We start from the raw sequence: 15,721 nt of genomic DNA on the forward strand, positions 1-15,721 counted from the left end.
GGCCAGTCCTTTGTCACATTTCCCTCGGAGGAAAGGAGGCTGACTAACGGGTTTGAATGGGAACGCTCCTCGTTGATTGCCATATCAGGCAACCAATCGCTGCCCAGTTCGGAGACGTGGGCCTGGAAAAGGAAGGGAGAAAAGCCGACGTCAGTGGCCTTTATTTTGACCGACGTTCTCCGAAACCAACGGGCATCCACTTCAGACGCAAGCCCCGCCTCCTCTACTTCGACTGCCCTTTGCACCAACGGCGTTCTAAAAATCAATGGCCGGGAGGGCGGGGCCCGAGCGGTGATTGACGTCCCTGTCCTTCCCATTGGATTTCCCAACCGCTGAAAAGCTGCCGGCGCGTGCCGCGAGGGGAGCCACCCCCCCCCAATCCAGACTGCCTATTGATGCTGGGCCAATGGCTAAGGACCGTGGCTGATGACCGACGGGCCGACCCGCCAATGACAACACGGAGGCGTGCTATCCTCAACCCATCCCACCCCTTCCCCCTTTGAGCGACGCCGCCGCCGCCCAATGGGCTCCCAGGTCCCCGCCCTCCGCCGAACGAGCCTGGGGGTGGTCGGCCGAGCGGCTCTCTCTTTCTGTGTCTCATTCGCAAGATGGCGGAGGCTGCAAACTGCATCATGGAGGTGAGGGGTGGTGGGAGGGGGCGGCCGCCGCCTCCGTCGCAGGGCAAAGCTCGAGGCCCGGCCCGGGGGCCCGTAGACCCCCGCATAGAGTCCCTCGCCCGGCCTTTGAGAGCCTGGGGGGCGCTATAGACCTCGGGACCCCCCCTTGGCCCCCCGACTGCGAGCGGCCTCGCCAGACGACCGCCCCAATTCCCTCTCCCCTTCCTCCCCCCACAACGAGCTTTCCCTACCAAGTTCCTCTCCGGCCCCATAGAACCCCCCCCCCCCAATTCGTTCCCCAACGCTGCTCTCCGGACGTCCGTGGACTACAATTCCCATGAGCCCCTGCCAGCAGCATGCTGGCAGGGGCTCATGGGAATTGTAGTCCACGGACATCCGGTGGGCCTGCCCTGGACCGTCTTTCTTTTCTCCATCCCATAATGAGCTGCTGCACCTTCCCCCACTCCTGTTACTAGTGACCCCCCCCATGGGTCGGAATTGCCCTTCGTGGGAGGAGAAAGCGCCTGAAATTGAAGGGTTTCTTCACGCCTTGCCTTGGCCGAGGAGGAGCGCTATGGGGTTATGTCCCTGCAGCTTTTTGGGGTTGCTGTGGGGGGGGGCAGCTCTTTAACCCTTGTACCCCCCCCGCCCCCCCATTGAATTCCCTTTCTCCTCATGGCAGCCGCATGGCACGCCTGGCCCCACCGGGCCCCGCCCCCTCTTTCCCCCGAAGCTCCGCCCCCCTCCCGCCGGCCATCCTGGCTCTCTATGGAGCCTTCCTCCCGGGAGGGGCTTCTCTTTAGGGCGCCCCCTTTGCACCACTAGCTCGAGGCCCGACCCGGCTTGCAAGGGGGGTTAGGAAGGCCTGAAGCCGCCTCGTCTTCTCTGCTAGGAAGCTTTTCCCGCCCCCCAGATCCCTTTTCCCTGGGGCTGACTCCGGGGTGTTGTCTGCATGGGACGTAACCACGGAGTCCCTAGCCCACACTAACTCGATTTTTTTTGACCATCCGAGGGACCCCAGAAGCCTGAAGAACTGTGGACAAGCCCACCCGGGACCCCTTCCCCTTTTCCGTCCTCTCTAGGCCCATCATTGGGGGGGGGGGGCTGCAGGTCGACATGACAAATTGCTTAACAGATTTTAAAAATGGATTAAGGTCCAGCCGTTTAGGAAAAGCTTCCTGGGCCCACCCATTCACGAAACGCTGGTCGAGAAAGTCTGCCCTTGCCTCTTGGGTAGTTCCCCCCCCCCCAAGGCCATGACGGTTGCCTCCAGGAATGCTTCCATTAGCCAGCCCTCACGCCTAGGGAGAATTTACTTTTTTTAATCACCAAATGTCGTGCTCCTTGGCGTATCCTGTAACAGAGCCGTTAACTGTACACCTCACCCAAAGAAGCTTGTTCCACAGAACCTCCTGCCACTTGCTCATACCCTGCTCTCCCGTAGCACCCCAAGGCTCCCCCCTCCAGATTATCAAGCACAAATTCTCAGCCTCTATGGGAGGGGGGTTTGTCTCACCACTTCTGGATTATTTTTCTGATCTTGCATAGTTCTTGCGTGCTCAACCTTAAATTCAAACTCCAGGGAGTCCTTCCTGATACTATATCTTACCTTTACAAAGCTTGGAGTGATGGTGGGGGGGGGGTTAGTCCTTGGGGAGAGTTTATCGGTGAGGACAGTGACTGCCCATGGGATCCTAAAGCAAGCAGGTTGAGTGAGATTTGAATTCTAGGATGGAAGGCATTGGTCTGATACGGCTTCTGTAAGGGGCAGTTGTGTGTGTGTGGGTTTGTGTGTGTATGTAGGAGGGGTAAATTTTTCCATGGGCCCGGATGGTAATTGGCTTTCAAGTGGGTTGTGTTGTGATGTGGTTAAGGAGGTACTCTGGGTTTTTTTATTTTTTGGAAGGACAAAGAAGGGGAAGAAGAACAGGGTGACTTCCTCTGGAAGGTTCAGTTTGTAAGTTGGGGTCACCTTTGGAAGAAAGCCTCGGTAGATGAGAGTAGGCGACTTCCTTTGTATGAGAGAGCTGAATTGGAATAGGGCATGTAGAGGAAGCTGTATGGGATTGCAAAGAATCATGGGAGTGTTCAAGGACAGGAAATTGGTCTTTCTCTATCCCCGTCTCCTTTCACCTCGTGGCTGAAGCATCCAGTGTTGGGACAGGGTGCCCTCTGACTAATGCGAATTTCCTCGCTGAGATAGTTTACAGGAATGGGGTGGGTGGCTATACAGTTGCTGGTGGTTCACTAGTCTTCATTAAAAAAACCCAAACCTAATAGGATTCATGCAGCAATTTAAAGACTTAGTGAGATTCTATCCCAACATAAACTTGTATACACTCTGGTTAATATTTGCTGCTGCACACTAACCAGGCTGATCCTCTGGAACTGGTTATCGGTATCCCTGGGGTCTGGGGAGCAAATGGCCCTTCACTTGGAAAGGTCTGGCCTCAAAACCCACCTCATAGCCACATTCAAAGAGAGTTGCCACTTTCCCTTCCTTGTTTGGGGCAGTGTAGCTGGGGAGGAGCTGGCTTTTGCCCCCTTTGGGAAGTGGATGGTGATCTGCCAGAGCGGATAAGGGGATCCTGCCATTGTGCTGTTGAAGCCACTGGGTTCCGCAGCAGTGTGGGATGCTGTTCTGGCTCCTTGAGTTAGGAAATCCGAAAAAGGTTCAAAAAGGCGAAAGTAAATGCACACATTTCAAATGACTCTTGAAAGCGGTGTGAAAGGCTGTGAACAGGGTGAGCAGAACATGGAAAGAGAATAGCCAACTCCTCCTGTCACTTGGGGGTTATTCTTCCCCCTCCCCCAAATTAAAAATCTACCTATTTTTATAACTCTAAACTCTAAATACTAGTTTTTAGCACAGCCCTGAGGTCTTGCTTAGTCGTCAATGAAAATGATTTGTTAGCCCATCTGTTGACCCTACTTTTAATTCTTCACCAGGAGGGGAGGGATGCAAGCGGCAGCGAGAGAGAGAGAGCGCGCGCATGCTTGCGCTGTCACTCCAGGGGTGAGCAGCTTGGCTGGGCTGTCTGCAGCCTGGCATAGCAGCCTTGGTGGTATTCAGCTGACTTTTCTATTCCCGGCGTGGGATTGTGATAATCCCATAAGAAGCCTTTTTTGGGGACCGGAGGCGACCTTGCTTCATGCGTACATGTGCTAAACTTGTCAAGTTGGCGATGCGGCCAAAATAGCAAGGCCGTGGATTATTGGAGGGGGTTATTTACACACGAGGGAGCTACCACCAAAGACCACCACTCTCTTTCATCTCCCCGTGTTGCCATGGGAATCCCAAGAAATGACCCCCTTGAGTACCAAGTCTGGTCTTTTGCGTGATCTGTGGCAAGCACAATAGGAGCTGCCTTTGACACCCCATGCCTGGTTTTGCAGTCTTGTCCCTGTGTCCTTGAGCACCTGCTGACTCCCCCCACCCACCCACCCACCCTTACAGCACCCAGTCTCCGGCTCAGTACCCGTTGAGCTTTGAATTGACCTTATTTCCCTTGTTACTCTCTCTCTCCTAGAATTTTGTAACCACGCTGGCTAATGGGATGAGCCTGCAGACTCCGCTAGAAGATGTAAATATCCTTTGAGTTCATGCGGGCTAGACTAGTGCCCAGCCCAGGGCGTGGGCGAAGCACTCTGGCCCTGGCCAAATTTGTTCTTGTTTTGTCACCAGCTTGGCTCCATAAGCCCCTCCTGTTCTTTGCATCCGTCCCTTGCTTAAAATGCTCCTGTAATTGCTCCTCTGCTCTCTTAGCTGGATTAGAACCCTCACTGTTCTCTGGGGTCATTAGGGTTCTCCTATCGCCTACCATGGTAGCGATTACAGCCATACTGTTCGTTCCAAACTCCCCCCCCCCCATTAAACTAAATTCTTGGCTGTTCCAATTGGCTTTTTTGAGTATTTTCTGGGCCACTTCAGCATCCTAACATGAAATAGTCTCCCTAAATCCTTGCCTGATACCCACTCGCATCTGGTTGGCCAAATAATGCAAGATGTCAGGGATGGGCTAAGCTGTGCTTAAATGTAGAACTGAGATATCTGATCCGCCCAGCCTCAGTGCAGAATCAGATCGCGATGGCTTGTTTCCGCTCCTTCAGTCTGGCTTCAATGTGATCTCTGTGCTTGTGCCCTTCCCAGAATTGGCTTCCCTGTGATACTTGGGACTCTGTAGGGCTTTAGTGCAAACCTGGAGGTTCTCTTTGAGGGGGGCAGCGGCGGGAGAGGTCATATCTCTGCCTAGTGCTTAGTGAGATAAAATTTGGGCGGGCGTCTTCGGAAACTCTTGGTAGGTGGGTGAATGAGAGATGAAGATGGGGAACCAGTTTGGACATCCTGGAACTATTCAGAGCGATTGGGTGGCTACAGTGGTTACCATCAGACCTGGATGAAAATGTCCTGCCTTGTTAAGAGACTTACTGTATGTAAATGAGCTGCTGGAAGCTCTCGAGGCATGGAGGTAAGCAAACGGACTATTAAGAGGACAGGACATTTTTTTCCCCCTACAGGTCTGTTGGCAACCCTAGTGGCTCCAGCCAGGCCAGGAACTTAGTTCTGCCCACAGATTCCCTTTCTAATGTGCTGTACACTTGATGCCTCAGTGGTCCTCGAGCCATCTCCCCCCGTTGTAGTATGCAACCCTCCAATCAGATTCAAGAGCACAAAATTAAAGTGCAGTTTTCCCGTGACTCCCAAGAGGTTGCCTGTTTTTCTTAAGTGTTTCCCCACACCTCCTTTGTATTAAATGATTGCAGCTGCAAGGGAGCTGATTGTGTGCTCACGAGAAAGAAAGAAGTGGCTGGCTGGCGGGGTGGTTGAGTGAGGTGGCTGGATTAGGGAAGGACGTGGGGTGGGTGGGCAGCCGGCCTTGGGCTGGGGGCTGAGGAGCTGGTGGCACTGCTGGGTAATCGGCTGACTCTTTCCTTAACTATCCTTCAGCTCCCCTCGCCTGGGGACAGGCAGGGGGTAGAGCGGCGCAGGAGGTAGGCCTACTCCCGCAAAGCCTGCCCCCTTTCCCTGGTGGTGGGGTGAGAGTAATAGGAGTGCAGAGCCTATGCGACTAGCCGGATTCACTCGGCTGAGATGTGTATTAACTGCGGGGTCACTTCCTTTCCGGCCCCTGACGGCAAAGGGTTTGAACCCCAATTCGGCATGTTCGAAAAACCCGCTGCCCTGTCCAAGATTTGGTCTTGTCTGCTTGTGGAGCGGGATGGACCCGTAGGGTCAATTCTTCTTGCTTTGTTCTGCGGGGTGCATCCAATGCTTAATGCCCCCCTGTGTAAAACGTCTTGCAAACTGGGAGTGGGGAGGATTGGTGCACTGGGGAGGAAGTGTAACCCCTCACGAGCTGAGCCAGGTGCTCATTAACAGGAAGTGATTAATGGTGGGGAGGGGGGTATTCAGTAAATGTGGTCCCTCACCCTCAACCTGAAGCCATGCGTAGTCCTTGAGGACCTTTGCATTCTGCTGCATGTGCAGAACAAGTTTGGGGCTCTTAAGACTCAGTGGGCCTCCAGGCTACTTGTGGGACTGAGAGCAGTGGGTCCAGGAGGCTCTCCCGGGTACAGAGTAGAAAGAGAAAACCTTTCCCTTTCGAGCATCCCCGTGCACTGTTGTCTTTGAAGGTCACTGTAAGGGCCACCATGTATGGGGAGCGGTTTGAACATTTCTGTGAATCCCCGTTCCGAGAAGGATCCCAGCTGGTAGAACCCAGTCTGAATTTGAAAAGACTTGAAACCTCGAAGACAATCCCCTCCTGTCGGACATTTAGACTCGAGGGTTTGCACGGGGGCTGGCTTTCAAAACAAGAGCGGAAATCCCGATTTCAGCACTTACAGAAGGTGTGGAAGTGGATTTCTGGAAGAAGGGAGTCCTGACAGTTATCAGCCAAAGTGTCTCTTGGTGTCCTTGTGACTGCAATACTCGGGTGGGCTGGGTTGACCTTGGAGTTCATGATCACGGCAGAAGCCTCTCTGTTCCCGCTCCCTTCCAGATCTGGCGAAATAGGCTCTAGTCCAAGGGTGGCCAAACTGTGGCTCTCCAGATGTTCATGGACTACAATTCCCATGAGCCCCTGTCAGAACAGCCAATTAGTAGGGGCTCATGGGAGTTGTAGACTCATGGCTTGGCTGTTTCAAGCACTCGCAGGGGCCTGCAATAGCTTGGCTTTGAGCCTTTCAAACGGTCGTTGCTTATAAAGTCAGTGTCCAACAGCAGGTTGCAGCTGTTACAGGATGAGGTTTTGGTAATGTTTCAAGGAAAGGCTGGCAAAAGGAGAGTCGACCTTTTAGTGATCTTCAAGCTTGTCTCGGTCAAGTAAGCCTTCAGGGCAGGGCCTACTGTTCTGGGCCAGTCAAGAGTCCCTGGGTTCAGTCCCTGTCCCTTCTGGATTAAAGGGCCAGAGCCGTTGCGGTTGACAGTGCTGTTGCCCTCCGTGGGCAAGACACACCAGTGAGAGAAGACAGGCGTCACATCCACAAGCATGGGGGTTCGCTCTTCCATCTTTGAAGCAGCCTTTGGGTGGAAGTCCATCTGGCACATTTCAAGATCAGTATTTGCCCTCGGGCTAAAATCCACAGGGCAGCACTGGGAAGCCGGAACACACCAGAGCGGGTGCTTGTACTCCGGCTAGAGAAGAACTGTTGTTTTATCAGTGCCAGTGGCTTACCGTTGGGACAGAGGTAGGAAGGGAACAAAGAAGTGGATCTGAGAGAGGGTAGGAGGAAAGGGTGGCTTGTGTGGATCGTGTTTTATTGTCGTGTCAGCTTCTAGTGGTTGCGGTAACATGAGTCCTAACATCGGTATGTAAAGCGCTTTACAAGTTTCCTAAGTGTACGCCTGGAAGAGACCCAAGGGGCTTGAGGGCCGGTCTCGTGTACTGGTTAGACTAATGGGCTGGAATCAGGGAGGCCCAAGTCCAAGTGAAGGATAGGTGCGTGATATTAGCTGCCTTCGGTCCCAACCGGGATGATATAAATAAAATAATTAATAAATACATTTTTAAATGTAGGGTAGAGCTTCATTCATTCATTCATTCATTCATTCATTCATTCATTCATTCATTCATTCAAATAAGAACCAGTGGATTTCATGGGCTCACTTGGGCTTGAAGATGATGAGGAAGGGGTAGGTAGGTAGGTAGATAGAGAGATAGAATTATGTAAAAGATCAATAATGATCAAGGAGAAAAAAGGTCTTTTTGTTCACAAGCTTTGCAAAGATATACTCGGAAGCCCTCTGGGACCTCCTTTGGCCATACCCGCTTCCTTCTCTTCCCAGGTCTCGTGCACCCAGCCGGAAAGCAGCGGCAAGCCAACCGCGGAAGAGATGACCTCCAAGGACTACTACTTTGACTCTTACGCTCACTTCGGCATTCACGAGGTGAGGGGGCTGGCTGGGGCAGGGGCCGACAAAAGGGGGTCTCCTGGCCGACGTGGCCTGTGGAAGGGAAGGGTGGCGGGAAGCAGGATGCCATGAGCTTCACTCACTCGCCGGCAATCCTGCCCCTGGCTTCCCCCGACAGGAAATGCTGAAGGATGAGGTGCGCACGCTGACCTACAGAAATTCCATGTTTCACAACCGGCACCTCTTCAAAGACAAAGTGGTCCTGGATGTCGGCAGCGGGACCGGGATCCTCTGCATGTTTGCGGCCAAGGCGGGTGCCAAAAGGGTCATTGGGGTGAGTGGCGGAAGCCTCCTTTGTGTCCGTGTGCGTTTATTGGTCTGTGTTCGTGATGGGCCGTAGGCTGACCTGGGCTCTGGGAAAACACTTGGGAAATGTTGTGTGAGTGAGTTTCCTTGTAGGGACGGTGGGGCGAAAAACCCAACTAAATGAGCCCTTTCTCCTCTCTCTCAACAGATCGAGTGCTCCAGTATATCCGACTATGCCGTCAAAATAGTCAAAGCCAACAAACTTGACCATGGTGAGTCAAGTTTACCTCCCAGTGCCGGTTGTGTCCCCCCTTCCACATCATTCGCCCTTTAGATCAGTGGTTCTCAACCTTCCTAATGCCGCGATCCTTTAATCCAGTTCCTCATGTTGTGGTGACCCCCAGCCATAAAATGATGCAAGGGTTCTTTCTCAGAAATTAAACCAAAACTATCCAATGGCGTGAAGATCCATTGTTCATGATTGTTTTTTTCCCAGGGTTTCTCAGTTCAGTTCTGCCTCTTGTCCCACCATGCCGATCTCACTCTTTTCCGCTTCTCCAGAAAGATGAATGCTCTATCTTGATCTACCCCACAAGGCTGTTGTGTGGATGGCGCCCTCTCCCCCCGGCCAAGCTGCTTGCCCCGCTGCGACCCCTGTGAAAGGGTTGTTCGACCCCCAAAGGGGTCCTGACCCCCAGGTTGAGAACCACTGCTTTAGATTCTCTCCTCTTAGAGCAGAGGCACGGGTAAAACGTCATTTGAGTCTTGTGGCTTTTAATCTGTGCTACGCAAAGAAAGACTTGCGTGCCTGTCGCCTTGCGCTGCTAGTGATTGCTCCGATCAGGCTGGAGAACCCTCCCAGGTTGTCCCCTTGGTGAGCTGTCCTTGCATCCCCGTTCTGTGTTTGAATGCTTTTCTTTCTTGACCCTTTCTCCCCAGTGGTGTCCATCATCAAGGGCAAGGTGGAGGAGGTGGAGCTGCCCGTAGAGAAGGTGGACATAATCATCAGCGAGTGGATGGGCTACTGCCTCTTCTACGAGTCCATGCTCAACACAGTTATATATGCCCGGGACAAGTGGCTGGTGAGTTCCCCGCCCGGTGTCCTTTTCCCGCTATCGACTTCTGGCTCCCAAGCGATGCTCTTGACAAGGAGAAGGTCAGCGTAGTTCCATAGCCTGCTAATGGCCCAGGGGGGGCAGAACTCGCCGGCCTGCCTTGAGTGTGGAGAAGTCACATGGCAGTAGAATAAGTCGCCCTCTTGGTGAGAAGAACTTAGGAGTGCACCTTCCTTTTCCCCGTCGTTGCACCTTTTGAACAACTGCTGCAGTCCAAAGGTGTGGCCCCATTGTTCTTTGAAAAGCTCTCTTATGAATTTGGATCCCCCCCCCTTTCACCATTGTTTAAAATCCCAACGATGTTTGAATGGAGGCATTCCCACCCCACTGTTTTATCCCTTGGAGTTAAACACTGCGGCCTCCCCTCTCGGTTACGGTTGGGAGGTTTCGGTGACACCGGCTGAAGCTTGTTGAGGCGCCTTCAAAGGGATCCTGCCGGATGTGACGCTTCTGTCTGTCTCTTTGTCTCCCAGACTCCTGACGGGCTCATTTTCCCAGACCGCGCTACTCTGTACATAACAGCGATCGAAGACAGGCAGTACAAAGACTACAAGATCCACTGTAAGTGGCAGGGGGGTTCTGCAGTCTCTGCGTCGTGGAAGGGCCTGGCTCGGTCGGCAGCAGTTCCCACTGCGAGGGTCTCCTCTAACAAAGAGAACTAAATCCTGCTTCGCAATCTCGGGGAAATAAATGGCAGCGGGGACTGGGTGGCTTTAAGCAGAGAATCAGAGCGATCCTTGAGAGTCATGCACTCCAGTTCTTTGGTCAACAGATTGCTATGGAAGGCAGAAAGCTAGAAAACTTCTACCGTAGCCCAGTTCTGTTGGAGCGGCAAAGCTTGAACGTCCGTTTTGCAGTGAGTGGCGGGGATAGCCGGTGGCCCTAATAGGGTAGGAAGGCAGCCCTATGAATGTTGTGAACAAAGAAGTTGGCCTCCAACCCTAGCATGCACACCCGATCTGTGCCTCTTACTGCAGGGTGGGAGAACGTGTACGGCTTCGACATGTCCTGCATCAAAGACGTGGCGATCAAAGAGCCTTTGGTGGACGTCGTCGATCCGAAGCAGCTGGTGACCAACGCTTGCCTCATCAAGGTGCGACTGACGGGGGGTGTCTTCTCTTTTCACCACTGTTCTCTGTTGCTGCCTCATTCCAGTGCTGTGTGCCTCTCCCTGTAGCGCATGCGCACTTGAGGGGGCTGATGTGGCCAGAAGGCTTCAGCGCTCTCTCGGACAGGAAGTGTTTCCGGAATGTGTCAGGGTGGATGGATCTTTTGTATATATTTCAAATTTGTTAAAACGTTTATCGGGTGATACGACCATATATGATGATGTGCTCCTTCCCAAATTGGCCAATGACGGGCCTGGAGGGGGTGGGAAGGGGAGGGGCCCTGGGGTGGGCGTGTCCACATATCTGCTTCCCAACCATATTCTGCAGCATCTAGGGTTTCTCGAAACTTAAAGACTGTTTCAGGGAATTGTCAATGGTTGAAAAGTTGAGAAGGAAGGAAGATGTTGATTTCTGGAATGTCTTATATAGGTCAGTAGATAGAAACCCGGTGCCCCCCCCCCGCCCCAATTTTTTCTTGGCCAAGTGGATGATTTGGATTATTGCTTGCATTGTTCTCTCTCTCTCTATATATATATAGCCTTACCCAGACTGTACTTTGTGATCTCCTGAGAGGGTTTGAGTTCACTGGCAAATGATTCAGACCAAAGAGCAGCTTCAGATATCTCTTGGAGCTATAGAATGGTGGGGGAGAGGAAAATGACGATATAATTTTGCAGACCTGGGATTAATGGAGGCTCTTCCGTGTGGCTCACCCCCTTCTTTCTCCTTTTTCATTTTCTGGCTTGCAGGAGGTGGACATCTACACGGTGAAGGTGGAGGACCTCACCTTCACGTCGCCCTTCTGCCTCCAGGTGAAACGGAACGACTACATCCACGCCTTGGTAGCCTACTTCAACATAGAGTTCACCCGTTGCCACAAGCGCACTGGATTCTCCACCAGTAAGGGACTAGACCCTTGGTCTGGGGAAATGGGCAGGGTGGTTGGGGTTCGGGGTCTGGGTTTTGGGAGTAGAATTCCCCCTCACTGGCAGTCTTCAAGCAAAGGCTGGATACACACTTTTCTTAGATGCTTTAGGATGCTTAGGGCTGATCCTGCGTTGAGCAGGGGGTTGGACTAGATGCCCCTTCCAACTCTATGATTCTATGATTCTAATTCAGCTGGCAGCATCGTGGCAGGCGGCAGAAACAGCATGGCATAAGACTGTGGGTCACTGTGGGCGGGCAGGCAGTTGTGTATTTCCTGCCTTCTGTAGGGGGTTAGACTAGACGACCCCTGAGACCCCTTCCAGCTCTGTGCTTCTGTCATTCTAAAACCAGTTGCCTTAAAAACTTGCTAGGGAATGCAGCGTTATTAGCCAGCGTGCCATTAATGGCAAGGTACAGCTTCATTGCAGGATTGCCTCATCTGGCGTGATCAATAGTTATTAGGCTGGGTTTCCTCTCATACTGGAAGTTCTCTGGTTTTTCGGCAGGAAGACAGTTTCGGTGGGTCGCTGTATTACCCTGTTGTAGTACAACTAAATCGGGTCCTGAAGTACCCGAAGGCAAACCAAACTCCCCAGAGTGTCTAAGCCAGCCTGTCTCAACTTTTACCATCAAGAAACCCCTGAAAAATTCCATCAGGCTTTGAGAAACGATCGTGCAGAATATGGCTGGGAAGCATAGATGTGTCCCTTTCCTTCCCTCCCGTTTTGGGAGTGGGTGGGGGTCAGCATAGGGTCATATCACTGATAAATGTTTAACAAATTTTTATATCTATATATACGACTTAAATGGACTCCGGGGAATGGCAGAGGACAGGAAGGCCTGGAGGATCATTGTCCATGGGGTCGCGATGGGTCAGACACGACTTTGCACCTAACAACAACAACAACAACAACAACAAATATTTAAACCCTTCCAGGGCTGTCAAGAAACCCCCGGGTTTCGCGAGACCCTGACTGAGAAAGCGGGGCCTGTGCTTTTGTGAATCAGAACTCACTGGGTCGGCTACAATAATAAAACAAGCCGACAGGAGCAGCAGTTTTCATCACAAACTGACCAGACAGTTCAGGATACCGAACAACTACCCTGATTCCACATTTTACCAACCCCCTTATCCTCACAGCCCGCTCAGGAATAGCAGAAAGGCCTGAACTGGATTGTAATAGAATTGCCTGCCTGGCCAGAGGAAACGTTTGCGTGCTTGAAAGAAAGAAGGATCCTGCCGCTCTTTTGGGAAGGGGCACCTCAGAGCAGAGTGGGCTCAAGGGGTGCCCGGCGTGTCTTTCCGTGACATGCTCCCCCCAACAACCTTGCTCTTTTCCTCACAGGCCCCGAATCCCCCTACACCCATTGGAAGCAGACAGTTTTTTACATGGAGGACTACCTAACGGTGAAGACGGGAGAGGAGATATTTGGCACCATCGGCATGAAACCGAACGCCAAGAACAACGTGAGTAAGGGGTTGGGTTCGTAGCCTCGGGACTGCCTCTGGGAGCTTCCACCCTGTTGAGGGTGCAAGCCGGCCCTGGTCCTCGGCATACCGCTTTGCGCTCCTGAGCAAGTGGAGCTCAGATGGCATTGGGCCCTTGGCCCAGCTTAGCAAAATTCTAAGGTCTCAGGCAGACGGGGTTTTTTTCCCCATCTATGTACCTGCATGCTGTTAGATCTGTCTGCTTTGTCGGCTGCTGAATTTCCTCAAACCATCGGGGTTGGCCCACATGTGAAGGTGATGAACAAGACTGAGTATTTCCGGTCCTTTTTTACAGCTCATTTCATCCTGGGGCCTGGTTGGGGATGGGACCGTTTATCGGCCTCAGTCCTCCCCTTCCCTGTGATCCATCTGTCTGCTGTACTAAACAGGAGGCCCAGAACTGGCTTAGATCCTGTATGCATTTAGCAGTTTTCAACGACACTGAAAGAACAAAGTCTGGAAGCCAGTGGCATCTTTTAAAGCCAACAGAGTTTTAGTGCATAAGTTTTCATGGGCATGCACAGTTGGGATCTCATCTGTTCACTGAAGGAAATCTCCTTCCAGTGGCCAAACTGCCGGCAGGGGCTCATGGGAATTGTAGTCCATGGACATCTGGAGAGCCACAGTTTGGCCACCCCTGCATTGTAGGAATGTTAGTCACTGAATTAGATTAAGAGCTCCATAAGTGTGTTTGTTTTTTAGATTAACGAAGCAAAGGAGCCTTTTTCAGGGAGCCATAAGCCCGAACTAGGTCGTAGCGTTCCCTTGTGCTCGAGGGAAGGAACGCCTCACCAAGCAGGTGCCCGCTGTGTCGGTCAGCTAAACAGCGCCCTGACCTGGGCGGCCCAAAGGTTCATCCAACTTAGAAACATTTGAAATCCTAACCGGGGATCGTGTAGGAAAGGCTGCCTGTGATTCGGATCCCCTGTTAATAGTTCAAATATTTCTAAGTTGGATGAACCTTTGGGCTGTGTTTTAATTCAAAGATAAAACGAGTGTGGAAGAAGCCCTTTCAGGATTCTTCTGTTCGAGCCACTGAGCAAGGCGGTCTCCTTGAAAACCTTGGACCCCTTTCGGCAGTTCTTACTGCTATTATAAAGTTCAGTTTGTACATTATCCCCTCGCCAGTCGGTTCTTTGCTTCCTGGTTTGTTGGCCGACGGGTGGGCCGTTTTTGGGGAAACGGAAGATAAGCCCCTGATAAGCTCCCTTCTTTTCCCCTCTGCAGCGAGACCTGGACTTCACCATCGACCTGGACTTCAAGGGCCAGCTGTGTGAGCTGTCGTGTTCCACGGATTATCGGATGCGCTAGCCCGGCTGCCCCCCTCTGCCGTTTCCTCCCCCTCCCCTCGCCTCTCCTCCCATCGTCCTCCCTCGCACCCAGAGCGCCACCCTCCCCGTCAACCCTATTCCGTTGGCGTTTCCACTAACCCATTTCGTTGTGTAGTTCTCTTTCTCTCTCTCTTTTTTTTTTTGCTGCTGGTAAAGCTGCACCTCTGGGCCGGCGAGGAGGAGGAGGGGCCAGTATTAGATGCTGGGGAGGGGGAAGATAGCCAAGACTCCCCTCCCTAACCAGATTGCCCCTCATTTTTTTCAATACTTCCCTCTCCCCCCCTCCCAAAAAAAAAAAGAACTTTGTCAGTTAACACGACTCAAGATGCCCCTGCGTTTTTTTTGTCCACCTGTTGGTCCCGAGGTTCGAGCAGCACTGCGTTCATCATGAAGTTTTATCTCACTTGTTTTCAATCATTGTGGGTCTCCCCTGCCAAACTGTGATGCCCAGAATCTTTTATGCCTGCTGCACCGTGTCCAGAGTAAACTCTGCTCCTCGCTGTCTCCTCCAGAGCAAGGGGGCGCTCGGGGTTTGGGGAGAGGGGCGGGGGGGGGGGAAGAGAGCGCACCTGCCTGTCTAGCGTCCGATCGGAGGTACGGGAGGAGACAGGGGTCCAAACAGGATTTTTTTTTATCAAGGGATGTGCGGCGGCCACATGCGTGCATACATGTGTGGGGAAAAAAAGCATCTATTTTGTGGGTGTCTTTTTTTTTTTTTTTCCACTGACGGTTTTTGTACTTTCCCCTCCCCTCTTTAAAAAAAAAAAAAAAAAGGTCCCTGTTTGGATTTGTGGATACTTTTTTGTTTTTTTTTTAAAAAACCAAACAAACGAAAAAGTCCCTTGGAAAGCTGACATCGTGTGACTGTTTCATAACTTATGGTTTTTATATGGTTACATTCATGAGGAAAAAAAAAAGAATAAAAGAGGTTGAAACCATCCTGCCTGCTTTGTGTCTGCTTCGCGAGACCGGCTGATCGTGCAGCCGTGGAATTACGTGGCCTGGGGGGGGGCAGCCTCTGGAGTCCTTTGGTGCAGACTGCCGCTTAACCGAGCACAGCAGACCCCGACGTGCTTGGACTGTGCAACTTCCCTGTTCACATTCCAGTATGCCGGGGGGCTCCAGAACTGAACCTGTAAACTGGAGCGGCCCTTGTCCCAACGAGGGGGTTAATGAGGCAGGTATGTCATACTTCCATGTCGGTCCCACACTGGGCCGGCACAAACTCTGCCACCCTTCCGGGGAAACATTCACGCCACCCTTAGCTATTGGAAGAAAAAGAACAGTTGGTTTTTATACCCTGCTTTTCATTGCCCGAAGGCGTCTCAAAGTGGCTTACTTTACAATCACTTTCCCTCCCTCTCCCTACCGGAGGCACCCAGTGAAAGAGGTGGGGGCTGAGGGCTCTGACGGGACTGCTCTGTGAGAACAGCACTATCAGGACTGTGACAAGCCCAAGGTCACCCAGCTCAC

At 52.2% G+C, this 15,721-nt stretch overlaps 1 protein-coding gene across 3 annotated transcripts; it reads left to right on the top strand.

Annotated features, from left to right (window-relative positions):
* Positions 1-488: 488 nt before the first annotated feature.
* On the top strand, positions 489-15,186 carry PRMT1 (protein arginine methyltransferase 1). 3 transcript variants are annotated; one of them, XM_077315323.1, is made up of 12 exons: positions 594-638; positions 4,148-4,205; positions 5,566-5,609; positions 7,906-8,007; positions 8,150-8,305; positions 8,486-8,549; positions 9,217-9,359; positions 9,866-9,953; positions 10,370-10,485; positions 11,251-11,401; positions 12,775-12,896; positions 14,145-15,186. In XM_077315323.1, exons 1-12 carry the CDS (start codon positions 609-611, stop codon positions 14,226-14,228), a joined length of 1,158 nt encoding a protein of 385 aa, XP_077171438.1. In that variant the 5' UTR covers positions 594-608; the 3' UTR covers positions 14,229-15,186. The 3 variants fall into 3 exon arrangements, with proteins under 3 accessions (XP_077171440.1, XP_077171439.1, XP_077171438.1); XM_077315324.1 differs by lacking the exon at positions 5,566-5,609 and having other exon boundaries at positions 535-638; positions 4,148-4,201; XM_077315325.1 differs by lacking the exons at positions 4,148-4,205; positions 5,566-5,609 and having other exon boundaries at positions 489-638.
* The last annotated feature ends 535 nt before the right edge of the window (positions 15,187-15,721 follow it).

The sequence above is a fragment of the Paroedura picta genome, chromosome 16 (assembly GCF_049243985.1).
Source record: "Paroedura picta isolate Pp20150507F chromosome 16, Ppicta_v3.0, whole genome shotgun sequence".
NCBI classification, from domain to species: domain Eukaryota; kingdom Metazoa; phylum Chordata; class Lepidosauria; order Squamata; family Gekkonidae; genus Paroedura; species Paroedura picta.

What these genes read in the sequence shown, in the direction of transcription:
- PRMT1 (XM_077315323.1), top strand. Translation starts at nt 609, where the DNA reads ATGGCGGAGGCTGCAAACTGCATCATGGAG. An exon ending in CAAAGACTACAAGATCCACT is followed by an intron (nt 9,954 to 10,369) that starts GTAAGTGGCAGG and finishes CTCTTACTGCAG; the next exon opens with GGTGGGAGAACGTGTACGGC. An exon ending in AACCGAACGCCAAGAACAAC is followed by an intron (nt 12,897 to 14,144) that starts GTGAGTAAGGGG and finishes TCCCCTCTGCAG; the next exon opens with CGAGACCTGGACTTCACCAT.